Raw genomic sequence first — 27,447 nt, forward strand, 5'->3', positions numbered from 1 at the left:
CACGAGAAGATAAGTCCACAAGTCCACAAGAAGACAAGTTCACGAGAAGACAAGTACACAATAAGAAAAGTACACGAGAAGACAAGTACACAAGTCCACGATAAGAAAAGTACACAAGTCCACGAGAAGACAAGTCCACAAGAAGATAAGTCCACAAGTCCACGAGAAGAAAAGTACACGAAAAGATAAGTACACAAGTTCACGAGAAGACAAGTCCAGGAGAAGACAAGTACACAAGTCCACGAGAAGACAAGTCCACGAGAAGACAAGTACACGATAAGAAAAGTCCACGAGAAGACAAGTACACAAGTCCACGAGAAGACAAGTCCACGAGAAGATAAGTCCATGAGAAGACAAGTACACGAGAAGACAAGTCCACAAGAAGATAAGTACACAAGTCCACGAGAAGACAAGTCCACAAGTCCACGAGAAGACAAGTCCACGAGAAGATAAGTCCACGAGAAGACAAGTACACAAGTCCACGAGAAGACAAGTACACGATAAGAAAAGTACACAAGAAGATAAGTACACAAGTCCACGAGAAGACAAGTCCACAAGTCTACGAGAAGACAAGTCCAAGTCCACGAGAAGACAAGTACACAATAAGAAAAGTCCACGAGAAGACAACAACAGACTACAAGATAAGTCCACAAGGAGTCACATGGTGGTTTTGGTTGTTAATCAGCTCTAAATGTTTCAAACAAACAAATCATCAATGAGTGTTGTCCTTTGATCAATAAGTGAACGTTTAGACTTCTTTATTAAATCTGTTTAGATGTTTACCAGAATAAGAGGAATATTGATTGTTGATCTGAATACCTGATGTCACATGACGACCCCCCCCACACACACACAGAGACCCGTTGACAGCGGCCATCTTTAATCCACAACACTTCGTCTGGGTGTCACTTCCACTTATTTTACATTTTTCCGACCATTTACAAATACAGGTTAAAAAAGCCCCGCTGCTCCTTAAGCCCCTCCCCCTCCGAGTCCCTCCGGACCAGGAAGTGCTCCGTTCCTCTTCGGCCGCCAAAAGAAAAGAAAAACGTTTGACGTTCGTTTCGTGAACTGCAGCATTTAAAAACAGACATGCAGTCCACCGGGGACCCGGGTCCGGAGTCAGGGTCCTGATGCAGGGTCCTGACGCGGGGTCGGGGTTCAGGGTCATGATTCAGGGTCCGGGTCTTTTAAACATGATAATTACACGCGGTACAAAAACAAACTAAAGAAGTGCTGAATTCACTTTTGAAACATCAAAGGTCAACGCCACATGGCGCCGGATGCAGAGCGCTGGAGTCCATGTGAGGAGACCCCCAGACCCCCAGACCCCCTGGTGAACCTCGTCTCGGCCTCCGTTCAAGTAAAAGCCCTTTCTGGAGAGGAATGGTCGTTTCTAGAAGTGCAGAGGAAGCACACGCCAACGCCACGGCGGGGAGGGGGGGGTCTTGAGTCCCTTCTGTTCCAGGCGGGAGACCCTGTTCCTTTGAGAGTTAAGGCTTTGAAGAGCAGTGCTTCTCTCGTCCAATAGGAGAACTACCTGCTGTACGGGTCGCCGGCGTAACTGCCGGAGGCCCCTCCCTCCCCCCCAGGGTGGGGGCTGTGAGAGGAGGAGGAGGAGGAGGAGGAGGAAGAGGAGGGGGAAGACAGCAGCAGGGAGGAAGAGGGGCCCGGCGGGGAGTCGTCATCCGGGTCCACCGGGGGCGGGCCGGAGGGCCGGGCGCACCACGGGGCCGCGTCGGCCCGCGGGGGGGCGTAGACCTGAGCCGGGGGGAGGGGCCCCGAGCCGGACGGCGTGCTGGAGTCCGCCGGCGGCCTGGAGGCGGCGCCCGCCGTCTGGGAGCCGCGGTGGATGCGGTGGCTGACGATGATGTTGTTCCCGAAGCCGCCCATGGACGCCATGGTGGTGCTCTGCTCGCGCTGCACCACGGCCGTCATGCCGCCCTCGGCGATCAGGCGGCGGATTCGAGCCAGAGCGTCTTCCCCCGAGCCGAACTCTGGAGACTCCCCTGGACCAATGAGAGTCAAGCGTTTACTCACATGGCTCAAGAGACACTTTGCGGGTTTATGTGGAGAACATCACCTCGAGACTCTAGCTCCATTCATATGCCAAATAATATACATATATATATATACACACACGCAAAATATTTATTTGTATATATATATATAACAAATTAAATAAATTAAAATATATATACACATATATATAAAAAAATATATATATACACACATAGATATATATAAATAAGAAATAAATATACATATTGAAAAATTGTATATATATATACAAATATAAATGTAAATAAATACACAAATATATATATTATTTAATTATATATATTTTTAAATCATACTACTCTAATATGTTACGATATTAAACGTTTATTCAAAGGTTCTCACTAACAGATCTGTGATCAGATGCTTCATTCTCTCTTTTGAGAATCTGGCGTGTTTGAAGAGAACAAAGAAAAGTGAAGAGGATGAAATATTCTATATAAAGCCGACAGATTATTTGACTCCTTAAAGATGAACCTCAAACACGCGAAAACGACGATGAAGAACACTCTGCTGCTCGTCCGTGAGCGTGTGACCTGCAGTCAGTGTGGAGCGTCGGCACCGGACACCGGTGTGATTAGTACTGCACCGTTAGTGGTCCACACATCAAATAACTCCACAGCCTCGTCACATCCAGAAGTTTATTTATCCAACGTTTATTGAACAAAGAGACGGAATCAGAACAAGTTTCATCCACCGAATGTTATCCAATCCACATCCGTTGGTTTGTAGGCCTGAAAGACGACACGAGTGCTTCCTGCCGCCGGAGGCAGCACTAAAGACGTAGCCGCTAAAGGCGTAGCCCGGCAGCGCTAACGGTATTAATGTTTCAGGTGTTATCGCGTTGGAGTAAAATAAAGTGACACATGATGATGAGGAAGATGAAGTTCTAGAGACGGCAGAACAAAGTGCTTCATGAGCTCTACGGAGGTCAGAGAGGGATTCTTCAGAGCCGAGAGGCGGCAGCACAAACCTCTGGAGGTCACGCCTCTGGAGGTCATGCCTCTGGAGGTCACGCCTCTGGAGGTCAAACCTCGAGGTCACACCTCTGGAGGTCACGCCTCAGGAGGTCAAGCCTCTGGAGGTCACGCCTCTGGAGGTCAAACCACTGGAGGTCATGCCTCTGGAGGTCACGCCTCTGGAGGTCAAACCTCTGGAGGTCACGCCTCTGGAGGTCACGCCTCAGGAGGTCACGCCTCTGGAGGTCACGCGTCTGGAGGTCAAACCTCTGGAGGTCACGCTTCAGGAGGTCAAGCCTCTGGAGGTCATGCCTCTGGAGGTCACGCCTCAGGAGGTCAAACCTCTGGAGGTCACGCCTCAGGAGGTCAAACCTCTGGAGGTCACGCCTCAGGAGGTCACGCCTCTGGAGGTCAAACCTCTGGAGGTCACGCCTCAGGAGGTCACGCCTCTGGAGGTCAAGCCTCTGGAGGTCACGCCTCAGGAGGTCAAACCTCTGGAGGTCACGCCTCTGGAGGTCACGCCTCAGGAGGTCAGCGAGCCGACAGTACTTGCAGCAAACACAAGACGCTTCAAAGTGCTTAAGGAGGAGTGAGACCCTCAGAGTGGATCAGTACCAGAACCGGCTGCTGTGGTTTCAGCCGGCGCCGCCTCGGCCGGCACGCCGTCCTCCGCTCGGCCGCTCAGAGCCTCCTGCTGCCCGGACGCCGCTCGGCTGGTGGACGGAGTCTCAGGAGGGACGTCTGGGGAGAGAAGGACGAGTCTGTCGGTACAGGACTAGAAGACTAGAGGACCGGAAGACTAGAAGACTAGAGGACTAGAGGACCGGAGGACTAGAAGACTAGAGGACCGGAAGACTAGAAGACTAGAGGACCGGAGGACTAGAAGACTAGAGGACCGGAAGACTAGAAGACTAGAGGACCGGAAGACTAGAAGACTAGAGGACTGGAAGATTAGAGGACTGGAAGACTAGAAGACCGGAAGACTAGAAGACTAGAGGACCGGAGGACTAGAAGACTAGAGGACTGGAAGATTAGAGGACTGGAAGACTAGAAGACCGGAAGACTAGAGGACTAGAGGACCGGAGGACTAGAAGACCGGAAGACTAGAAGACTAGAGGACCGGAAGACTAGAAGACTAGAAGACTAGAGGACCGGAAGACTAGAAGACTAGAGGACCGGAGGACTAGAAGACTAGAGGACCGGAAGACTAGAAGAATAGAGGACTAGAGGACCGGAAGACTAGAAGACTAGAGGACCGGAAGACTAGAAGACCGGAAGACTAGAGGACCGGAAGACTAGAAGACTAGAGGACTGGAAGACTAGAAGACCGGAAGACTAGAGGACTAGAGGACCGGAAGACTAGAGGACCGGAAGACTAGAAGACTAGAGGACCGGAAGATTAGAGGACTGGAAGACTAGAAGACCGGAAGACTAGAAGACTAGAGGACCGGAAGATTAGAGGACTGGAAGACTAGAAGACCGGAAGACTAGAAGACTAGAGGACTAGAGGACCGGAAGACTAGAGGACTAGAAGACTAGAGGACTAGAAGACTAGAGGACTGGAAGACTAGAAAACTAGAGGACCAGAAGATTAGAGGACCGGAAGACTAGAAGACTGGAAGACTAGAAGACTAGAAAACTACAGGACTAGAAGACTAGAGGACTAGAAGACTTTTCTTCAAAACATCTTAACTAGTCTATGAAAGCAGGTCATGACCTTTGACCCCCATCGATCAATTGATCAAACGATTTATAGATCACATGTAACGAGCTCCGTGTCGTCGTGGAGCCGTTTGACTCCAACGATAGAGGAGCGCTCGCCTAGCGGTGTGAGCGGTGTGAGCGGCGCCTACTGGGGGGCGGTGGGGGGGCGCCGGGCTCCGGCAGCTCCCGCTCCGTCTGGGTCTCGGCGTTCTGCAGCTGGATGATCGGCGTCTGGGTTCCCTGTGATGTCACAGAAGGGGCGGGATGTCGGGGCTGGAGGCCGATGGCGTTCATCAGGCCCATGTCTCGGTCCAGCCTCCAGCCGGAGCGGTTGGGTCTGAAACGGCATCACAGAGCAGCGCCAGTAAAGACCAGAACCAGAACCGACAACCCGGAGTCCTTACAGCTGGACGGCCTGGTAAACGACCGACTGGTAAACGACCGACTGGTAAACGACCGACTGGTAAACGACCGACGTAAACGACTGTCAGGTAAACGAACGTCTGGTAAATGACCGACTGGTAAACGACCGACTGGTGAACGACCGTCAGGTTAACGACCGTCAGGTAAACGACCGACTGGTAAACGACCGACTGGTAAACGACCGTCAGGTAAACGACCGATTGGTAAACGACCGTCAGGTAAACGACCGATTGGTAAACGACCGACTGGTAAACGACTGATTGGTAAACGACCTTCAGGTAAACGACCGATTGGTAAACGACCGACTGGTAAACGAACGTCAGGTAGAATAGAATATACACTTTTATTAATCCCCAAGGGGAAATTAGTTCTCTGCATTTAACCCATCCTTAGTTATTAAGGAGCAGTGGGCTGCGGTGAAGCGCCCGGGAAGCAACTGGGGGTTCAGTGCCTTGCTCAAGGACACTTCGACTTGCAACTAATGGGGAGAGCGGGGATCGAACCCACAACCCTGCGGTTGCAGGACGGCCCTCTTACCCCACTGAGCTAAAGCCGCCCCTTAAACGAACGTCTGGTAAACGAACGACTGGTAAACGAACGTCAGGTAAACGACCGACTGGTAAACGACCGTCAGGTAAACGAACGTCTGGTAAACGACCGACTGGTAAACGACCGACTGGTAAACGACCGACTGGTGAACGACCGTCAGGTAAACAACCGACTGGTAAACGACCGACTGGTAAACGACCGACTGGTAAACGACCGTCAGGTAAACGACCGTCAGGTAAACGACCGATTGGTAAACGACCGTCAGGTAAACGACCGATTGGTAAACGACCGACTGGTAAACGACCGATTGGTAAACGACCTTCAGGTAAACGACCGATTGGTAAACGACCGACTGGTAAACGAACGTCAGGTAAACGAACGTCTGGTAAACGAACGACTGGTAAACGAACGTCTGGTAAACGACCGTCAGGTAAACGAACGTCAGGTAAACGACCGACTGGTAAACGACCGTCAGGTAAACGAACGTCAGGTAAACGAACGTCTGGTAAACGACCGACTGGTAAACGACCGACTGGTAAACGACCGTCAGGTAAACGATTGACTGGTAAACGACCGTCAGGTAAACAAATGTCAGGTAAACGACTGTCAGGTAAACGACCGTCAGGTAACCGACCGACTGGTAAACGACCGTCAGGTAAACGAACGTCAGGTAAACGACCGTCAGGTAAACAAACGTCTGGTAAACGACCGACTGGTAAACGAACGTCAGGTAAACGACCGTCAGGTAAACGAACGTCAGGTAAACGAACGTTAGGTAAACGACCGACTGGTAAACGACCGTCAGGTAAACGACCGTCAGGTAAACGAACGTCAGGTAAACGACCGTCAGGTAAACGAACGTTAGGTAAACGACCGACTGGTAAACGACCGTCAGGTAAACGACCGTCTGGGAAACGACCGTCTGGGAAACGAATGTCAGGTAAACGACCGTCAGGTAAACGACCGACTGGTAAACGAACGTCTGGTAAACGACTGTCAGGTAAACGACCATCAGGTAAACGACTGTCAGGTAAACGACCATCAGGTAAACGACTGTCAGGTAAACGACCATCAGGTAAACGACCGACTGGTAAACGACCGTCTGGTAAACGACTGTCAGGTAAACGACCATCAGGTAAACGACTGTCAGGTAAACGACCATCAGGTAAACGACCGACTGGTAAACGAACGCCAGGTGAAGGTCTTTGGGGTTCAGGGGGTTTTAACGTTGTTCTCTGTGGTTTTAAGAACTCTGCTGTTGGGGGCTAACAGGGTTGAGTCTACAGGCTCTCACCCCGGTCGGTCAGAACCTCGGGTCCGGCTGGTTCCGCTGTTGTTGACGGAGAACAGAGGCTCGTTGCTCGACTCCGCGGGGCTCTCACCGTCGTTACAGTAAAACCTACACACACACACACGCACGCACGCACACACGCACACACACACAGACACACACACTTAAGAGGAGGGACGTCTTCGTGGAATCGTGCCCACGACCTCGTTAGAAGCACTAATTGAACTCCTCCAATCAGAGGGCTTCCTGTCGGGCTCGTTAGGGTAATCACATCATCGTGGAAAGAAACCCGACAAACCTGCGTTCGGTCAGAACCTCGGCTCGGAGTCCGAGACCGGGAGATCGGATTAAATCCAATCAGGTTATTGACGACCGATACGTCAACCGACTGATCCTCAGGAGCCGGAGATCGTCTTCATATTCAAAGATGAGGTCTAAGACTGCAGGTCCAGACCATGAAGAACTGTTCTAGTCTTTTATTATACATTAGATTTATATAACTGCCCAGAATTTAAACGTCACATCGTAACTCACCGACTGGATAACGTCGTTATTATGAAACATTAAATATCAAACACTCATCAGGTCTGAGAGAGGAGGACTCACACGGGCCGGCAGATGACCAGGTCCCCCTTGTTGGTCCCGTAAGCCAGACCCATCCCGGGGTCCGGCAGCCAGCGGGCCGAGTTGATGCTGACGTGGCGGCGCTGGTCCGGAGCCATCGGGTAGACCACGTTGAAGACCATCTGAAACGCGCCCAACACGCTTTTATTCTGAAGGACTAGGATGCTGAAACGCGACCAACACGCCTTTATTCTGAAGTGATAGGATCCTGAAACGCGACCAACACGCCTTTATTCTGAAGGACTAGGATCCTGAAACGCGACCAACACGCCTTTATTCTGAAGGACTAGGATCCTGAAACGCGATCAACACGCCTTTATTCTGAAGGACTAGGATCCTGAAACGCGACCGACGCGTATTTATTCTGAAGGACTAGGATCCTGAAACGCGACCAACACGCCTTTATTCTGAAGTGATAGGATCCTGAAATGCGACCGACACGCCTTTATGAAGGACTAGGATTCTGAAACGCGACCGACACGCCTTTATTCTGAAGGACTAGCATCCTGAAAAGCGACCGACACGCCTTTATTCTGAAGGACTAGGATCCTGAAACGCGACCAACAAGCTGAAGGACTAGGATCCTGAAACGCGACCGACACGCCTTTATTCTGAAGTGATAGGATCCTGAAACGCGACCGACGCGCCTTTATTCTGAAGGACTAGCATCCTGAAAAGCGACCGACACGCCTTTATTCTGAAGGACTAGGATCCTGAAACGCGACCGACACGCCTTTATTCTGAAGTGATAGGATCCTGAAACGCGACCGACACGCCTTTATTCTGAAGGACTAGCATCCTGAAAAGCGACCGACACGCCTTTATTCTGAAGGACTAGGACCCTGAAACGCGACCGACACGCCTTTATTCTGAAGGACTAGGATCCGGCCGAAGGTTCCCCGCTCACTCACCCTGATGGAGGTCTCCCCCCCGTGGGGCTGCTGCAGGCGGAAGACTTGCGCCACCATGTGGTCGGTGGTGGGGTGCAGCAGGATGCGGCGGGAGGCCAGGCCCACCATCACGTAGCAGCCCATCGGGGACAAGCTAACGGAGATAGCGTTGGGACCTGCCCGCAACGACACGGCCGTCAATCAAACGGGTCGGTGACCGACGGCGACGGATAACTCGGAGCCCCGCCCCCTACCGAATCTCTTGGTGTAGAGCACCTCCCCCAGGTTGTGGGGGGCCAGCGAGTAGATGGCCAGGATGCCCTCGTCCGGGAACCCCCGCTGGCTGCTGGGGATGAAGACCGCCAGCAGCTGGCCGTCGGCCGAGATGTCGCAGGAGGCGTCGTTGTAGATCTTACAGTTTGGCACCAGGACGTTGACCGACGCTGCGGAGACACGCGCCTGGTCGTCAAGCTCCTCCCCCTCGAGCTGGAGGGGAGGAGCCTAAACCAGAGGAGTAATACTCATGGAGGCGGTGCGGTCTGCCGTACCGTTGCTGATCTCCGGCAGGTCGAACTTGGTGAAGTCCCACCACTGCAGGCGGTAGGTGGTGTTGGCGATGTTGCTGGCCACCGCAGACTGGCCGTCCCCGATGGACGCACCTGGGGAACACAAAGGGGGAGGAGCTAATATAATGAAATGCAGATCATTTCCACACAGAATATTTCTGGTAACTGTAGCCCCGCCCCTAAAGCGTCCCCCGCTTTATGGTCTGTGTGACTAAGTGACCATAATGCACTAAATGATGACATCATAATGTACTAAATGATGACATCATAAAGTACTAAATGATGACATCATAACGTACTAAATGATGACATCATGCTGTGAAGAAGACTTGAAACTAGAGACTGAGACATAAACTTGTGTTTACAATGTTTACTGAGGGAATACATCAAGAGAAGTAGCGCCATTAGATAGACTTCTATACAACCAGAGGACTCGCCCCCTGGTGGTCAGGAGAGAATGCAGCTTTAACACATGAAGCATAGGCTTCTATACAACCAGAGGAGTCACCCCCTGGTGGTCAGGAGAGAGAATGCAGCTTTAACACATGAAGAATAGCCTTCTATACAACCAGAGTCGCCGCCCCCTGGTGGTCAGGAGACAGAATGCATCGTTAACACATGAAGAATAGACTTCTATACAACAAGAGGAGTCGCCCCCTGGTGGTCAGGAGAGAGAATGCAGCTTTAACACATGAAGCATAGACTTCTATACAACCAGAGGAGTCGCCCCCTGGTGGTCAGGAGAGAGAATGCAGCTTTAACACATGAAGAATAGACTTCTATACAACCAGAGGAGTCGCCCCCTGGTGGTCAGGAGAGAGCAGCTGGTGGTTTCTTAACTCTTGGTAACAAAGTGTGTGTTTACCAGCGAGCACTCTGTTGACGGAGGAGTGCGTCGCCAAGCCCGGCTGGCCTCTCTCGTGGAAGATCCCGGCGTAGGGAAGGTACTCGGGGAGGAGGAACCGCCTGGAGGACAACAGGATTAAAACAGTGCAGCACAATTCTCAGAATGAATTGGCAGCGATGGAATATAATTGTATTTAATATGCTATGATTTAATATCTGAAACTAATGAACCGAGGCTTGCTATCTGCAACCTCACAACTAGAGCTTTACAACCACAGCTGGACTGGAAGGGTTCTTGATGTGCGTGTTCACGTTCTGCACACTGAAACTACGTCAAACCCAAACAGGGAAATGAAGGCGGAGCCTCGGCGTTCAGACTGACCGCGGGACGAAGCGGCCCAGAGAGGGCGCCGACATCCTGGCGTTGCGTGTGGTCCGGTGTCTCGCTCGGTCGCCGTTGTCACTGGAAGGAGAAGACGGTTAAAGATCGACACCACGAGAAGTAGGGTTAGGGTTAAGAGTGTGCACGGAAACAAGAAACCACGTTTAACGGTTGTTGAGCGGACAGGAACACCAAACTCATCAGTTGCTATGACAACGTCCTGGAGATACTGATGGCGGGCCGGCTCCGCTCGTCTTTGTGAGACCTGAGAAGCTTCATGGGAGACAAACTAAACTAAACTTACTCCAGCTCCTCAAAGTCCACGTCGCTGTTGTCCAAGGAGCTGGACGGGTTGCTGACGGGGCTGTCGGAGGACGACGACATCGCCCGGAGCCGGTTCTGCTGGTAGCGGAGCGACCGCTGGCGAATACTGTCCCTCCTCGACAGATACTGGATCATCCTCTGAGCGTAGTAAGCAGCCGGAGAGAGCCTGGACAGCAAGAGGGTAAACGAAGTGTGGACCAGTAGGGGTCGAGGTAAACGAAGTGTGGACCAGTAGGGGTCGGGGTAAACGAAGTGTGGACCAGTAGGGGTCGGGGTAAACGAAGTGTGGACCAGTAGGGGTCGGGGTAAACAGTGTGGACCAGTAGGGTCGGGTAAGCGAAGTGTGGACCAGTAGGGTCGAGGTAAACGGTGTGGACCAGTAGGGGTCGAGGTAAACGGGCGTGGACCAGTAGGGGTCGAGGTAAACGGTGTGGACCAGTAGGGTCGGGTAAACGGTGTGGACCAGTAGGGGTCGGGTAAACGGGTGTGGACCAGTAGGGCCGGGTAAACGGGCGTGGACCAGTAGGGGTCGAGGTAAACGGGCGTGGACCAGTAGGGGGGTAAACGGGCGGACCAGTAGGGCGTGTGGACCAGTAGGGTCGAGGTAAACGGCGTGGACCAGTAGGGTCGAGGTAAACAGTGTGGACCAGTAGGGGTCGAGGTAAACGGGCGGTGGACCAGTAGGGTCGGGAGTAAACGGCGTGGACCAGTAGGGTCGGGTAAACGGGTGTGGACCAGTAGGGGTCGAGGTAAACGGAGTGTGGACCAGTAGGCCGAGGTAAACGGGCGTGGACCAGTAGGGTCGAGGTAAACGGGCGTGGACCAGTAGGGGTCGGGTAAACGGTGTGGACCAGTAGGGTCGGGTAAACGGGCGTGGACCAGTAGGGTCGAGGTAAACGGGCGTGGACCAGTAGGGTCGGGTAAACGGTGTGGACCAGTAGGGGTCGAGGTAAACGAAGGGTGGCCCAGTAGGGGTGGGGGTAAACGAAGGGTGGACCAGTAGGGGTCGGGGTAAACGAGGTGTGGACCAGTAGGGGTCGGGTAAACGGGCGTGGACCAGTAGGGGTCGAGGTAAACGGGAAGTGTGGACCAGTGGGGTCGAGGTAAAGTGTGGACCAGTAGGGTCGAGGTAAACGGTGTGGACCAGTAGGGGTCGAGGTAAACGAAGTGTGGACCAGTAGGGGTCGAGGTAAACGAAGTGTGGACCAGTAGGGGTCGAGGTAAACGAAGTGTGGACCAGTAGGGGTCGAGGTAAACGAAGTGTGGACCAGTAGGGGTCGAGGTAAACGAAGTGTGGACCAGTAGGGGTCGAGGTAAACGAAGTGTGGACCAGTAGGGGTCGGGGTAAACGAAGTGTGGACCAGTAGGGGTCGAGGTAAACGAAGTGTGGACCAGTAGGGATCGGGGTAAACGGGTGTGGACCAGTAGGGTCGGGTAAACGGGCGTGGACCAGTAGGGTCGGAGTGGCGTGGACCAGTAGGGGTCGGGTAAACGGGCGTGTGGACCAGTAGGGTCGGGTAAACGGTGTGGACCAGTAGGGGTCGGGTAAACGGGCGTGGACCAGTAGGGGTCGAGGTAAACGGCGTGGACCAGTAGGGGTCGGGTAAACGGCAGTGTGGACCAGTAGGGGTCAGGTAAACGGTGTGGACCAGTAGGGGTCGAGTAAACGGGTGTGGACCAGTAGGGTCGAGGTAAACGGGCGTGGACCAGTAGGGGTCGAGGTAAACGAAGTGTGGACCAGTAGGGGTCGAAAAACGGGCGTGTGGACCAGTAGGGGTCGGGTAAACGGGCGTGGACCAGTGGGGGTCGAGGTAACGTGTGGACCAGTAGGGGTCGAAACGGGTGTGACCAGTAGGGTCGGGGTAAACGGGCGTGGACCAGTAGGGGTCGGGTAAACGGCGTGGACCAGTAGGGGTCGAGGTAAACGGTGTGGACCAGTAGGGGGGGTAAACGGGCGTGGACCAGTAGGGTCCGGGTGTGGACCAGTAGGGGTCGAGGTAAACGGGCGTGGACCAGTAGGGTCGGGTAAACGGGCGGTGGACCAGTAGGGTCGGGTAAACGGGCGTGGACCAGTAGGGTCGGGGAAGTGTGGACCAGTAGGGGTGGTAAACGGGTGGACCAGTAGGGTCGGGTAAACGGGCGTGGACCAGTAGGGTCGGGTAAATGAAAGTGTGGACCAGTAGGGGTCGAGGTAACGGGTGTGGACCAGTAGGGTCGAGGTAAACGGTGTGGACCAGTAGGGGTCGAGGTAAACGGCGTGGACCAGTAGGGTCGAGGTAAACGGGCGTGGACCAGAATGGGGTAAACGGGGTGACCAGTAGGGTGAGGTAACGGAAGTGTGGACCAGTAGGGTCGGGTAAACGGTGTGGACCAGTAGGGGTCGAGGGTAAACGGTGTGGACCAGTAGGGGTCGGGTAAACGGCGTGGACCAGTAGGGTCGAGGTAAACGGGCGTGGACCAGTAGGGGTCGAGGTAAACGGGCGTGGACCAGTAGGGGTCGGGTAAACGGCGTGGACCAGTAGGGGTCGGGGTAAACGGGCGTGGACCAGTAGGGCCGGGGTAACGGGTGTGGACCAGTAGGGTCGAGGTAAAGCGGTGTGGACCAGTAGGGTCGGGGTAAACGGGTGTGGACCAGTAGGGGTCGAGGTAAACGGGTGTGGACCAGTAGGGGTCGGGTAAACGGGTGTGGACCAGTAGGGTCGAGGTAAACGGGGTGTGGACCAGTAGGGTCGGGTAAACGGGCGTGGACCAGTAGGTCGGGTAAACGGGTGTGGACCAGTAGGGGTCGGGTAAACGGTGTGGACCAGTAGGGGTCGAGGTAAACGGTGTGGACCAGTAGGGTCGGGTAAGTGTGGCCAGTAGGGGTCGAGGTAAACGGGCGTGGACCAGTAGGGCCGGGTAAACGGGCGTGGACCAGTAGGGGTCGAGGTAAGCGGTGTGGACCAGTAGGGGTCGAGGTAAACGGGCGTGTGGACCAGTAGGGGTCGAGGTAAACGGCGTGGACCAGTAGGGTCGGGTAAACGGTGTGGACCAGTAGGGGTCGGGTAAACGGGCGTGGACCAGTAGGGTCGGAGGTAAACGGGCGTGGACCAGTAGGGGTCGAGGTAAACGGGCGTGGACCAGTAGGGGTCGGGTAAACGGAGTGTGGACCAGTAGGGTCGAGGTAAACGGGCGTGGACCAGTAGGGGTCGGGGTAAACGGGTGTGGACCAGTAGGGGTCGAGGTAAACGGCGTGGACCAGTAGGGTCGGGTAAGGCGTGTGGACCAGTAGGGGTCGAGGTAAACGGGTGTGGACCAGTAGGGGTCGGGTAAACGGGCGGTGGACCAGTAGGGTCGAGGTAAACGGGCGTGGACCAGTAGGGGTCGGGTAAACGGTGTGGACCAGTAGGGTCGAGGTAAACGGGCGTGGACCAGTAGGGGTCGAGGTAAACGAAGTGTGACCAGTAGGGTCGGGTAACGGGTGGACCAGTAGGGTCGAGGTAAACGAAGTGGACCAGTAGGGGTCGAGGTAAGCGGTGTGGACCAGTAGGTCGGGGTGGACCAGTAGGACGTGTGGACCAGTAGGGGTCGAGGTAAACGGGTGTGGACCAGTAGGGGTCGGGTAAACGGTGTGGACCAGTAGGGCCGAGGTAAACGGGCGTGGACCAGTAGGGGTCGAGGTAAACGGTGTGGACCAGTAGGGGTCGGGAGTAGGGGAAGTGTGGACCAGTAGGGGTCGGGTAAACGGCGTGGACCAGTAGGGTCGGGGTGGACCAGTAGGGTCGGGTAAACGGGCGGACCAGTAGGGTCGAGGTAAACGGCGTGGACCAGTAGGGGTCGAGGTAAACGGGCGTGGACCAGTAGGGGTCGAGGTAAACGGGCGTGGACCAGTAGGGTCGAGGTAAACGGGTGTGGACCAGTAGGGTCGAGGTAAACGGGCGGTGGACCAGTAGGGGTCGGGGTAAACGGGTGTGGACCAGTAGGGGTCCGAGGTAAAAGTGTGGACCAGTAGGGTCGAGGTAAACGGGCGTGGACCAGTAGGGGTCGAGGTAAACGAAGTGTGGACCAGTAGGGGTCGAGGTAAGGGTGTGGACCAGTGGGGTGGGAGTAAGCGGCGTGGACCAGTAGGGGTCGAGGTAAACGGGCGTGGACCAGTAGGGGTCGAGGTAAACGGGCGTGGACCAGTAGGGGTCGAGGTAAACGGTGTGGACCAGTAGGGGTCGGGTAAACGGGCGTGGACCAGTAGGGGTCGAGGTAATGAAGTGTGGACCAGTAGGGTCGGGTGGCAAAGTGTGGACCAGTAGGGTCGGGTAAACGGAGTGTGGACCAGTAGGGGTCGAGGTAAACGGGCGTGTGGACCAGTAGGGGTCGGGTAAACGGGTGGACCAGTAGGGTCGGGTAACGGCGTGGACCAGTAGGGTCGAGGTAAACGGGTGTGACCAGTAGGGTCGAGGTAAACGGCGTGGACCAGTAGGGTCGAGGTAAAGACCAGTAGGGTCGGGTGGACCAGTAGGGTCGGGTAAACGGGCGTGGACCAGTAGGGCCGAGGTAAACGGTGTGGACCAGTAGGGTCGAGGTAAACGGTGTGGACCAGTAGGGTCGAGGTAAACGGGCGGTGGACCAGTAGGGTCGAGGTAAACGGTGTGGACCAGTAGGGGTCGGGGTAAACGGGCGTGGACCAGTAGGGGTCGAGGTAAACGAAGTGTGGACCAGTAGGGGTCGGGGTAAACGAAGTGTGGACCAGTAGGGGTCGAGGTAAACGAAGTGTGGACCAGTAGGGGTCGAGGTAAACGAAGTGTGGACCAGTAGGGGTCGAGGTAAACGGGCGTGGACCAGTAGGGGTCGGGAATGACGTGTGGACCAGTAGGGGTCGAGGGTAACGGCGTGTGGACCAGTAGGGTCGGGGTCGGGCGTGGACCAGTAGGGTCGGGTAAACGGGCGTGGACCAGTAGGGGTCGAGGTAAACGAGTGTGGACCAGTAGGGTCGAGGTAAACGGGCGTGGACCAGTAGGGGTCGGGTAAACGGGCGTGGACCAGTAGGGTCGGGAAACGGGTGGACCAGTAGGGTCGTGTGGACCAGTAGGGGTCGAGGTAAACGGTGTGGACCAGTAGGGGTCGAGGTAAACGGCGTGGACCAGTAGGGGTCGGGTAAAGGTGTGGACCAGTAGGGTCGAGGTAAACGAAGTGTGGACCAGTAGGGTCCGGGTAAACGGGCGTGTGGACCAGTAGGGTCGAGGTAAACGGGTGTGGACCAGTAGGGCCGGGTAAACGGGCGGTGACCAGTAGGCAGTGTGGACCAGTAGGGTCGAGGTAAACGGGTGTGGACCAGTAGGGGTCGGGTAAACCAAGTGTGGTCCAGTAGGGGTCGAGGTAAACGGGCGTGGACCAGTAGGGTCGGGTAACGGCGTGGACCAGTAGGGGCCGAGGTAAACGGTGTGGACCAGTAGGGTCGAGGTAAACGAAGTGTGGACCAGTAGGGTCGAGGTAAACGGGCGTGGACCAGTAGGGGTCGAGGTAAACGGCGTGGACCAGTAGGGCCGGGTAAACGGGCGTGGACCAGTAGGGTAAGCGGGTAAACGGTGGACCAGTGGGGTCGGGGTAAACGGTGTGGACCAGTAGGGTCGAGGTAAACGGGCGTGGACCAGTAGGGTCGGGTAAACGGTGTGGACCAGTAGGGCCGAGGTAAACGGAAGTGTGGACCAGTAGGGGTCGGGTAAACGGGTGTGGACCAGTAGGGTCGAGGTAACGGGCGTGGACCAGTAGGGGTCGAGGTAAACGGGTGTGGACCAGTAGGGTCGGGTAAACGGGCGTGGACCAGTAGGGTCGAGGTAAACGGGCGTGTGGACCAGTAGGGGTCGAGGTAAGCGTGTGGACCAGTAGGGATCGAGGTAAACGGTGTGGACCAGTAGGGGTCGAGGTAACGGGCGTGGACCAGTAGGGTCGGGTAAACGGTGTGGACCAGTAGGGTCGAGGTAAACGGGCGTGGACCAGTAGGGGTCGAGGGTAAACGGGCGTGGACCAGTAGGGCCGAGGTAAACGAAGTGTGGACCAGTAGGGTCGAGGTAAACGGTGTGGACCAGTAGGGTCGGGTAAACGGGCGTGTGGACCAGTAGGGTCGAGGTAAACGGGCGTGGACCAGTAGGGTCGGGTAAACGGGCGTGGACCAGTAGGGTCGAGGTAAACGGCGTGGACCAGTAGGGCCGGGTAAACGGGCGTGGACCAGTAGGGGTCGGGTAAACGGCGTGGACCAGTAGGGGTCGAGGTAAACGGGTGTGGACCAGTAGGGGTCGAGGTAAAGCGGGTGTGGACCAGTAGGGGCCGAGGTAAACGAAGTGTGGACCAGTAGGGCCGAGGTAAACGGGCGTGGACCAGTAGGGTCGGGTAAACGGCGTGTGGACCAGTAGGGTCGGAGCAGTGTGGACCAGTAGGGCCGGGTAAACGGGCGTGGACCAGTAGGGGTCGAGGTAAACGGGCGTGGACCAGTAGGGTCGGGTAAACCGAAGTGTGACCAGTAGGGCCGAGGTAAACGGGTGTGACCAGTAGGGGTCGAGGTAAACGTGTGGACCAGTAGGGGCCGAGGTAAACGGTGTGGACCAGTAGGGTCGAGGTAAACGGGGTGTGGACCAGTAGGGGTCGGGTAACGGGTGTGGACCAGTAGGGGTCGGGTAACGGGCGTGGACCAGTAGGGGTCGAGGTAAAAGTGTGGACCAGTAGGGGTCGGGTAAACGGCGTGGACCAGTAGGGGTCGAGGTAAACGGGCGTGGACCAGTGGGGCCGGGTAAACGGGCGTGGACCAGTAGGGTCGAGGTAAACGGTGTGGACCAGTAGGGGTCGAGGTAAACGGGTGTGGACCAGTAGGGGTCGAGGTAAACGGTGTGGACCAGTAGGGGCCGAGGTAAACGGTGTGGACCAGTAGGGGTCGGGTAAACGGCGTGGACCAGTAGGGTCGAGGTAAACGGGCGTGGACCAGTAGGGTCGGGTAAACGGGTGTGGACCAGTAGGGTCGAGGTAAACGGGCGTGGACCAGTAGGGGTCGAGGTAAACGGGGTGACCAGTAGGGTCGGGTGTGGACCAGTAGGGTCGAGGGTAAACGGGCGTGGACCAGTAGGGGTCCGAGGTAAACGGGCGTGGACCAGTAGGGTCGAGGTAAACGGCGTGGACCAGTAGGGGTCGAGGTAAACGGGCGTGGACCAGTAGGGTCGAGGTAAACGGGCGTGGACCAGTAGGGTCGAGGTAAACGAAGTGTGGACCAGTAGGGGTCGAGGTAAACGGCGTGGACCAGTAGGGGCCGGGTAAACGGGCGTGGACCAGTAGGGTCGAGGTAAACGGGCGTGGACCAGTAGGTCGAGGTAAACGGGCGTGTGGACCAGTAGGGGTCGAGGTAAACGGGTGTGGACCAGTAGGGTCGGGTAAACGGCGTGTGGACCAGTAGGGCCGGGTAAACGTGTGGACCAGTAGGGGTCGGTAAACGGGTGGACCAGTAGGGTCGAGGTAAACGGCGTGGACCAGTAGGGGCCGAGGTAAACGGCGTGACCAGTAGGGTCGAGGTAAACGGCGTGTGGACCAGTAGGGTCGGGTAAACGGGCGTGGACCAGTAGGGCCGAGGTAAACGGGTGTGACCAGTAGGGGTCGAGGTAAACGGGTGTGGACCAGTAGGGTCGAGGTAAACGGCGTGGACCAGTAGGGGTCGAGGTAAACGAAGTGTGGACCAGTAGGGTCGGGTAAACGGGTGTGGACCAGTAGGGGTCGAGGTAAACGGGCGTGGACCAGTAGGGTCGGTAACGGGCGTGGACCAGTAGGGGTCGGGTAAACGGGCGTGGACCAGTAGGGGTCGGGGTAAACGGGTGTGGACCAGTAGGGGTCGGGTAAACGGCGTGGACCAGTAGGGCCGGGTAAACGAAGTGTGGACCAGTAGGGGTCGGGTAAACGGCGTGTGGACCAGTAGGGTCGGGTAAACGGCGTGGACCAGTAGGGTCGAGGTAAACGGGCGTGGACCAGTAGGGTCGGGTAAACGGTGTGGACCAGTAGGGGTCGAGGTAAACGCGTGTGGACCAGTAGGGTCGGGGTAACGGCGTGACCAGTAGGGCCGAGGTAAACGGGCGTGGACCAGTAGGGGTCGGGTAAACGAGTGTGGACCAGTAGGGTCGAGGTAAACGGGCGTGACCAGTAGGGTCGAGGTAAACGGGCGTGGACCAGTAGGGTCGGGTAACGGGTGTGGACCAGTAGGGGCCGAGGTAAACGTGTGACCAGTAGGGATCGAGGTAAACGGCGTGGACCAGTAGGGTCGAGGTAAACGGGCGTGGACCAGTAGGGTCGAGGTAAACGGGTGTGGACCAGTAGGGTCGGGTAAACGGCGTGGACCAGTAGGGGGCGGGGTAACCGAAGTGTGGACCAGTAGGGAGCGAGGTAAATGAAGTGTGGACCAGTAGGGTCGGGTAAACGGTGTGGACCAGTAGGGCCGAGGTAACGGGCGTGTGGACCAGTAGGGGTCGGGTAAACGGTGTGGACCAGTAGGGGTCGGGAGGTAAACGGGCGTGGACCAGTAGGGGTCAAACGGCAGGGGTGTGGACCAGGGGTCGGGTAAACGGGTGTGGACCAGTAGGCCGAGGTAAACGAAGTGGACCAGTAGGGGTCGGTAAGAAGTGTGACCAGGGCGTGGACCAGTAGGGGTTCGGTAAACGGGCGTGGACCAGTAGGGGTCGAGGTAAACGGGCGTGGACCAGTAGGGTCGAGGTAAGCGTGTGTGGACCAGTATGGGTCGGGGTAAACGGAAGTGTGGACCAGTAGGGGTCGGGGTGTGGACCAGTAGGGGTGGTAAATAAGCGGTGTGGACCAGTAGGGGTTAGGGGAGGTAAACGGGTGTGGACCAGTAGGATCGAGGTAACGAGTGTGGACCAGTAGGGTCGAGGTGAAGTAACGGTAGGCGTGCGAGGTAAATGGCGTGTGGACCAGTAGGGGTCGGGGTAAACGAAGTGTGGACCAGTAGGGGTAAACGGGCGGTGGACCAGTAGGAACGAGGTACCAGTAGGGGTCGAGGTAACGGGTGGACCAGTAGGGGTCGGGGTAAACGAAGTGTGGACCAGTAGGGGTCGAGGTAAACGAAGTGTGGACCAGTAGGGGTCGGGGTAAACGAAGTGTGGACCAGTAGGGATCGAGGTAAATGAAGTGTGGACCAGTAGGGGTCGAGGTAAATGAAGCGTGTACCTGGCTGAGTCGGGGTAAATGAAGCGTGTACCTGACTGGGTCGGGGTAAATGAAGCGTGTACCTGGCTGGGTCGGGGTAAATGAAGCGTGTACCTGGCTGGGTCGGGGTAAATGAAGCGTGTACCTGGCTGGGTCGGGGTAAATGAAGCGTGTACCTGGCTGGGTCGGGGTAAATGAAGCGTGTACCTGGCTGGGTCGGGGTAGATGGGGTGGTCTCTGGACCCCGACATGTCGTAGCGAGACAGCGACAGCAGGGAGGATTCCAACAGTCGCCTGGATGAAGGAGAGAAGGTCACGAGAGAAACACTTTCCCCGCTCGGATACCGTCACAACTTACCACAGAGACGTCAAACAAACAAACATCTACTCCTCACACAGGTGAGCTCAAGGTGAGCGAGCGGTGGCATCAACACGAACCCCTACCTCCTCAGGGAGTCCTCGTCGGGGGGCTCGACAGGCAGCTCTTGGCTTAGGGCCTCCGGGGGCTCTGCCGCCCTGCTGGCGGCGGCCTGCCGGTACACCCTCTCCCACTGAGCCGTGTCCTGGTTGTACACCAAGCCCACGGTCTGCTCCCCGGACTGGGTGGGGGTCGGGGCGATGGGGAAGGGCCCGGTTCCTGCCCCTCCTCCACCTCCAAGGGGAGGGGGGGGCTGCTCGCTGGGCTCCGGAGGCGCCCGGCTCTCCGGGGCTTCTAGTGTCCTCCTGCCCTCCTCGGGCTGCCACGGCGAAGAAGACGACGGAGGAAAGGCGGAAGAAGAAGAAGAGGAGGAGGAGGGCTCTAGAGTCGAGGCGGAGGTGGAGGAGGCCTGGTTGGTTCGCTCCCAGCGCTGAGAGTCGTGGTTGAAGGTCAGCAGGTTGTGGCAGGCCCGGCAGCGGTTCAGGTGGCCTCGGGGGGCCGGGGGGGGGGCGTTGCTCTCCTGGGGGGCGGGGGGCGGGGGGAGGGGGGGCTGGTAGTGGATGATAGTCGGTGAGGAGGTGGAGGACGGCCCGGGTCTGTCTGGGTCCATGTTGTTGTTCAGCAGCTCTTGGCTCTGCTCCTGGCCGCCGCCCCCTAGTGGCGGCTCGAGGTCCTGCATGCGGTCGAACTCCATGAAGTAGCGGCTCAGGTTGCACTGCAGCACGTTGCGGAACGAGGCCGTGTTGCTGCGCGAGCCGTCCCATAACGGGTGGTGGCCGCTGCTGGTGCCGGCGGCGTCTCGGACCCCCGGCTCTCCTTGCGGGGGGAAGCCCCGCCCCTCGGAGGCGGAGGTGTAGACGGGGGCGTGGGACGACCCGTCCTGCTGACGGAGCACCGACAGCAGGCTGATGGAGGAGGAAGAGGAGGTCCTCAGCAGGTTGCGCGTCCAGTCGGGTCCGGGCCGGGAGGCGGAGTGAAACTCCGCCCCGCCGGGCGCCGCCGGGGGGGGCAGAGACGGGCCGGCGCTGTAGTAGACCGAGGTGAAGGCCGAGGGGCGCTCCGAGGGCTGCCGGGGCTCCGTGCGGGCCGAGGAGAACGTGGAAGCCGGGGAAGGCTGGGCGGCGTCGGGCGCCACCCGGGGGTCGGGCGGGGGGGCGTCGCCCGCCGGGGGAGGGTTGCGGCCGGCGGAGCAGCGGCTGCACAGGCACACCATGCCCAGGTGCTGAGTGCAGCCCGGGAAGGGGGGCCCGCGCTCGGCGCCGGGGTACTGGGCCAGGGGCACGCTGGGAGATTCTCCCGCGCCGCCTCCGCCGTCGCCGAGAGGCCGCGGCTGCTCGCCGCCCGGCTGAGCGCCCGGGGAGCGGGACGACAGGATGTGGAGGAAGTTGTGGAGGATGGGCGTGCGGCGCACCGGCTGCGACGGCAGGAAGGAGCGCTGGCGGAAGTGAGGCATCTCCACGCTGTCCATGGGCACCTCCGAGTCCTCCTCGCTCTGAAACACACGGCAGGCGTGAGGACGCCGCTCGGCACGCCGCCGACAAGAGGAAGCGACAACGGGGGCTCACCTGCTGATTGGACGGGTTCACGATCGCCGTCAGGAGGTTGTGACCGAGAGGGTCGAACCGCACCAGCCTGGAGGGACAGTTCATTCAGTGGCCAGCAGGGGGACGTGTGATTTTAAATATTATAATAAACATACAATAACAGTGAAGACTTGATGCGTGGATACAACAGACAGGGTTCTTACACATTCTGACCAGTGGATTTCCAGGACTTTAATCCAGATGTCCATGACCAAACTGAAATCTCGGTATAAACATGAAACATTTAGAAAATGTTGCGCATTGAGAGCGTACAGCGGCTTACATTTTGAGCGTCTTTCTTTAAAAAACATATTCATTATTTCAAACTCGGCGTAAATGAACATGTGATAATAACAAATTCCATGACTTTTCCAAAACTTTTATGATTTAATTTTTTTCATGACTTTTCCAGGCCTGGAAATGACTATTTTAAAATTCCATGACTTTTCCAGGTTTTCCCTGACCGTACGAACCCCGAATGGAGACGCCACGGTCTCGGTTATTTCCATCCCCGAGGCAAAGAAACCTTAAGCGTGTCTTATTACCGTCGCATTGAAAATGCAGAAGGTTATGTTTTGATCGCCGTGTATTTATTTATTGATTTGTACGCGTGTTACTCGCATAACTCAAAAAGTATGGAACCGAATCGCATGAAATTTGGTGGGATAATTGGTTATTATCCGGGGACCATTTGATTAGATTTTGGGATTGATCGGGTCAAAGGTCAAGAAAAGGTAAAAATCTTCTTTTTACCATAGCGGTCAATTTCTATCCAATTGGCAACTAATGCCAAAACGTTCATAACTCAATGCCCAATCTTGTGATATGCGAAGGTCTGCGCTCTACCGAGTGCCCGTTCTAGTTTTTAAGTGCGCTCTTGTTTTGAAGGGCCCGTGGCTCCTCCCCCGCTCTCACCGGACTCTCTCCGTGTCGCTGCCTGTCTTCACCACGGCGAAGGGCTCCGGCCGGCTCCAGTCCCAGAAGTGCAGCTCGTTGTTGGTGGCGATGAGCAGCAGCTGGGCGGTCGGGTGGAAGGCCAGCGACGCGATGGCCACGTTGCTCTCCGTGAACCAGTTCTCGCTGCCGCCCTGCAGGAGAGCACAGGTATTACACCGCGGTCACCGCAGCGCCTTCTCATTGCGAAGGAGTCGGCAGGGACCCCCTGGGGTGCTTCAGAGCCTCACATGCAGATCCCAGATCCGGACTTCGCCGTCAAGGCACCCGGAGGCCACCAGGCCGGGGATGGTGGGGTGAAAGGTCACGCACCAGGGGGTCCGACGGTGGCCCACGAGGGAATGGAGGCACTTTCCAGTCTTCACCTCCGTGATGTAGATGTTGTGGTTGACGTGCGTGGAGGCCATCAGGGTTCTAGGAGAAGCAGGAGGAGTTCGTCATGACTACCAAGCTGCTGCAATGAAGGCGCTACAGCACACGCGTGTGCGAGGTGGCCTCACCTGTCGGGGCTGAAGGCCAGCAGGAAGGTGGAGCGAGGGCTGTCCGGCAGCTCCACTTTCTGTCAGGGACACAAACAGAGAGCTCAGACTCTCCTGCGTCACACAGGGCGGACGTCTACACATGTTGACTGACACTTTTTAAAACTTGTGAAATAACATTTAACCTTTGTTCAAAAATAATAAACATACTTATTTAGGCTTACAGGATATGAGCAATTGTCATAAAAATTGCAATAATAAGACTATTAGGCAATAATAAGACTATAATAAGACTATTAGGCAATAATAAGACTATTAGGCTATAATAAGACTATTAGGCAATAATAAGACTATTAGGCTATAATAAGACTATTAGGCTATAATAAGACTATTAGGCTATAATAAGACTATTAGGCTATAATAAGACTATAATAAGACTATTAGGCTATAATAAGACTATTAGGCAATAATAAGACTATTAGGCTATAATAAGACTATTAGGCAATAATAAGACTATTAGGCTATAATAAGACTATTAGGCAATAATAAGACTATTAGGCTATAATAAGACTATTAGGCAATAATAAGACTATTAGGCTATAATAAGACTATAATAAGACTATTAGGCTATAATAAGACTATTAGGCAATAATAAGACTATTAGGCAATAATAAGACTATTAGGCAATAATAAGACAATTAGGCTATAATAAGACTATTAGGCAATAATAAGACTATTAGGCTATAATAAGACTATTAGGCAATAATAAGACTATTAGGCAATAATAAGACTATTAGGCTATAATAAGACTATTAGGCAATAATAAGACTATTAGGCTATAATAAGACTATTAGGCAATAATAAGACTATTAGGCTATAATAAGACTATTAGGCTATAATAAGACTATTAGGCGGTTTTAACAAAAATCTGACAACTATATTAAATTGTATTCTTATTTCTTTGTGGTTGTTTATTGTTATTACATTTTTTAAAACAACTACTAACTATTACAACTTATTTCTATGTTTAAAAAAAATTCCAAATTAGATTTATTGAATTTTTGTGTGTACCAACCTAGCAATACAGACAGGACACACACAACAAAGAAAAACAAAACGCTATTAAATCATCAGAATTTTTTGAGGAGGTGATGGGGGCGTTTTTTGCTCCTCTCCTCGTGACATCAGGGGCAACATTATATTTCTTAGAGGCAGTACTGCCCTTTGCCCTCGTGTATTTCCGACGCTGGTTACACGCTTCTGTGGTTCAGGCTGAGAGGGCCTGAGGGTCAGAGGTCAGCAGCCTGTGAAACCCTTAATACCACACGTCAGCAGGCACGTCACGTATGTTACGGCTCCGCCTCGTGAACGTCATACCTGACTCTGCCATTTCATCCAGCGGACCTTCTCCTCCACCAGCAGCTGCAGGAGCCTCTGGGAGCCGAAGGTCTGGGAGCCTCGCTCCCGGGTGGACAGGATCCGCACCGAGTTCCTGTGGCGGGACGCCATGTCGCTGCCGCCAGCTGATTGGCTGCTCAGTCCCTCTGCTGCCAGCCCGGCGCCATGCAGAGTGGAGGCTGAGAGAGAAGAGGTCGGGTCACCGTCTGAGCCCAGAACCCTTTAAACAATCCACAACACTGTAAAGACAATCACATCTCATCGTTCCGACGGTCCTTGAACACATCACGTGTGACGAATGCTGCAGTTAGAAAGAAGAACCAAAACAAAGCTTTACGTTATTATATTTACGATAATATCTCTATACCATAGTCACCATACGATAATATCTCTATACCATAGTCACCATACGATAATATCTCTATACCCTAGTCACCATACGATAATATCACCATGGGATATTATGGTGATATTATCATTATATGATATTATCACTATACGACATAATCACAATACGATTTTATAACTATCTCTTAGCCACTATACCATATTATCACAACACGTTATTATCACTAGACCCATGTATCATCATATTGATTGTACTCAATAGCTGTAAAGTGTGTTATTAGTAAAGTAATCAGATTACCAACCAACTCAAGTCGCCACAGCTGCACGTAAGAACAGATGTTTAGCTCCACAGTGAGCTGCTGATCTCCAATTACCAATCAATCAACCAATCAATCAATCAATCCAGCCTCAGAACATGACATATGATCCAGTACACACAGCAGCAGCACATCGTGTAAACCTCACGTTAGAAACCAAAACCACGAGGTTAAGAATATCAAGGACTTCTGAAAACAGTCCAACGTGACCCTGGTCCTCAGAGGCATCCTCATGTCATTAAAGGTCCTTAACGTCACAATAAAGACACAATATAACACGCAGAGTAAAGTAGCTCAGCACTTATAGGAACATCTTTATGTATTTTAACTACGAATGTCAAATGATATAAAGAAAGTTCAACGAATAAGATCTCAGCAAAATTGATCGTCAGTTTAAAAATGTATCTGGATGAATTATGAATAATATATCAATGTTTTTCTTATTTAAAGTAAAATAAAGACTGAATTTAACGTTGATATTAGATCCTTCTCTTCTTTGAATAAGATACATGTGTTTTATCTCTTTAGTTATTAAACCTCTTGTTTCTATTATATGACCCTTAGTGGGTCAATGAACAGCTCTAAACCTAGAGAGAGTAGTCTGGATGGTGTTAGCTCGGGTCTAAACCTAGAGAGAGTAGTCTGGATGGTGTTAGCTCGGGTCTAAACCTAGAGAGAGTAGTCTGGATGGTGTTAGCTCGGGTCTAAACCTAGAGAGAGTAGTCTGGATGGTGTTAGCTCGGGTCTAAACCTAGAGAGAGTAGCCTGATGGTGTTAGCTCGGGTCTAAACCTAGAGAGAGTAGTCTGGATGGTGTTAGCTCGGGTCTAAACCTAGAGAGAGTAGTCTGGATGGTGTTAGCTCGGGTCTAAACCTAGAGAGAGTAGCCTGGATGGTGTTAGCTAGGGTCTAAACCTAGAGAGTAGTCTGGATGGTGTTAGCTCGGGTCTAAACCTAGAGAGAGTAGCCTGGATGGTGTTAGCTAGGGTCTAAACCTAGAGAGAGTAGCCTGGATGGTGTTAGCTCGGGTCTAAACCTAGAGAGAGTAGTCTGGATGGTGTTAGCTCGGGTCTAAACCTAGAGAGAGTAGTCTGGATGGTGTTAGCTCGGGTCTAAACCTAGAGAGAGTAGTCTGGATGGTGTTAGCTCGGGTCTAAACCTAGAGAGAGTAGTCTGGATGGTGTTAGCTCGGGTCTAAACCTAGAGAGAGTAGTCTGGATGGCGCTGGCTCAGGTTTAAACCCTGACAGGGTAGTCTGGATGGCATTAGCTCGGGTCTAACCCCTAAAAGGAGGGTAGTCTGGATGGCGTTGGCCCGGGTCTAAACCCTGAGAAGGCAGTCTAGATGGTGTTAGCTTGGATCTAAACCCAGAGAGGGTAGTCTGGATGGCGTTAGCTCGGGTCTAAACCCAGAGAGTGTAGTCTGGATGGCGTTAGCTCGGGTCTAAACCCAGAGAGGGTAGTCTGGATGGCGTTAGCTCGGGTCTAAACCATTTCAAAAGCAGCTAACCATGGAGCTAAATTAGCTTTTTTGCGAGTATAGTTATTACGACGATCCATACTTCTCGGTTCTTTGTGGGTTTAATGACGTCACCGTGAACTAAACAGCACGTTTGATCGACCGGGTCGATTGGGAGAGAGAGGATAGATCAGAAGAGAGAAGATCGATGAGGAGAGAGCGGCCTACCTTCTTTATCGATCGTTGCCCGGATGTTCCATCACAGCTAACAGCTAACAGTGGATATAAGTCTGGATCCCCCGAAGACCGGTCCAGTTCCGCTCGACTTCCGGTTCGGGTCCTCCGGGTCCCGAGCCTCCTATGAGCTGAGTCCTGGGCTCGTTGAGCAGAAACGATTCTAGTGTTTCATGTTTCTCCAGCTGCTATAGGCGACGCTGCTTCTGCGCACCTAGCTAGCTGCTAGTAGCTAGCCGCTAGTAGCCGCACACACACGCAGGCTGACCAACCGAACGAAGAGCGTCGCGCATCGAACAGACAAGTTCAACACAACGAGGGCGTGTATCGCACTCTCTCATGCGGAATTAAATCAACAAATACATCCCTCACAATTTATATGAATATTTAAAAACTAATACGATTATTTCCAGTGAGTGTGAAGCATCGATCGGCTGCTCTGACATCGATTAGAAGACCTGGATGCTTTCACAATCTGGGT

General features: G+C 54.4%; 2 protein-coding genes across 3 annotated transcripts; one reads left to right on the top strand and one right to left on the bottom strand.

The window, feature by feature from the left end:
• Window positions 1–741: 741 nt before the first annotated feature.
• On the bottom strand, window positions 742–27,192 carry ambra1b (autophagy/beclin-1 regulator 1b). 2 transcript variants are annotated; one of them, XM_056416249.1, is made up of 20 exons: window positions 26,961–27,192; window positions 24,866–24,911; window positions 24,590–24,789; window positions 23,234–23,292; window positions 22,964–23,147; window positions 22,695–22,867; window positions 21,762–21,828; window positions 20,223–21,688; window positions 19,986–20,072; window positions 10,597–10,782; window positions 10,293–10,373; window positions 9,930–10,030; window positions 9,047–9,157; window positions 8,753–8,941; window positions 8,520–8,674; window positions 7,591–7,730; window positions 6,988–7,092; window positions 4,871–5,058; window positions 3,633–3,758; window positions 742–2,009 (listed from the first exon to the last, which is right to left on the bottom strand). In XM_056416249.1, exons 2-20 carry the CDS (start codon window positions 24,894–24,896, stop codon window positions 1,537–1,539), a joined length of 4,122 nt encoding a protein of 1,373 aa, XP_056272224.1. In that variant the 5' UTR covers window positions 24,897–24,911; window positions 26,961–27,192; the 3' UTR covers window positions 742–1,536. The 2 variants fall into 2 exon arrangements, with proteins under 2 accessions (XP_056272224.1, XP_056272225.1); XM_056416250.1 differs by lacking the exon at window positions 24,866–24,911.
• LOC130195028 (transcription factor TFIIIB component B'' homolog) lies at window positions 2,018–3,618 on the top strand. Its single transcript, XM_056416272.1, has 2 exons — window positions 2,018–3,054; window positions 3,098–3,618. The coding sequence occupies exons 1-2, from the start codon at window positions 2,974–2,976 to the stop codon at window positions 3,608–3,610; spliced, it is 594 nt and encodes a 197-aa protein (XP_056272247.1). The 5' UTR covers window positions 2,018–2,973; the 3' UTR covers window positions 3,611–3,618.
• Window positions 27,193–27,447: the final 255 nt, after the last annotated feature.

The sequence above is a fragment of the Pseudoliparis swirei genome, chromosome 6 (assembly GCF_029220125.1).
Source record: "Pseudoliparis swirei isolate HS2019 ecotype Mariana Trench chromosome 6, NWPU_hadal_v1, whole genome shotgun sequence".
NCBI classification, from domain to species: Eukaryota; Metazoa; Chordata; class Actinopteri; order Perciformes; family Liparidae; genus Pseudoliparis; species Pseudoliparis swirei.

Bases quoted from the DNA above. Each gene is read 5' to 3' on its own strand.
- LOC130195028 (XM_056416272.1), top strand. From the start codon at position 2,974: ATGAGCTCTACGGAGGTCAGAGAGGGATTCTTCAGAGCCGAGAGGCGG. The intron at 3,055-3,097 runs GTCATGCCTCTG...TCAAACCTCGAG, and splicing joins TGGAGGTCACGCCTCTGGAG to GTCACACCTCTGGAGGTCAC.
- ambra1b (XM_056416249.1), bottom strand. From the start codon at position 24,896: ATGTGTTCAAGGACCGTCGGAACGATGAGAT. The intron at 22,868-22,963 runs GTGAGGCTCTGA...GCTCTCCTGCAG, and splicing joins TCCGGATCTGGGATCTGCAT to GGCGGCAGCGAGAACTGGTT. The intron at 20,073-20,222 runs GTAGGGGTTCGT...TCCTTCATCCAG, and splicing joins GACGAGGACTCCCTGAGGAG to GCGACTGTTGGAATCCTCCC.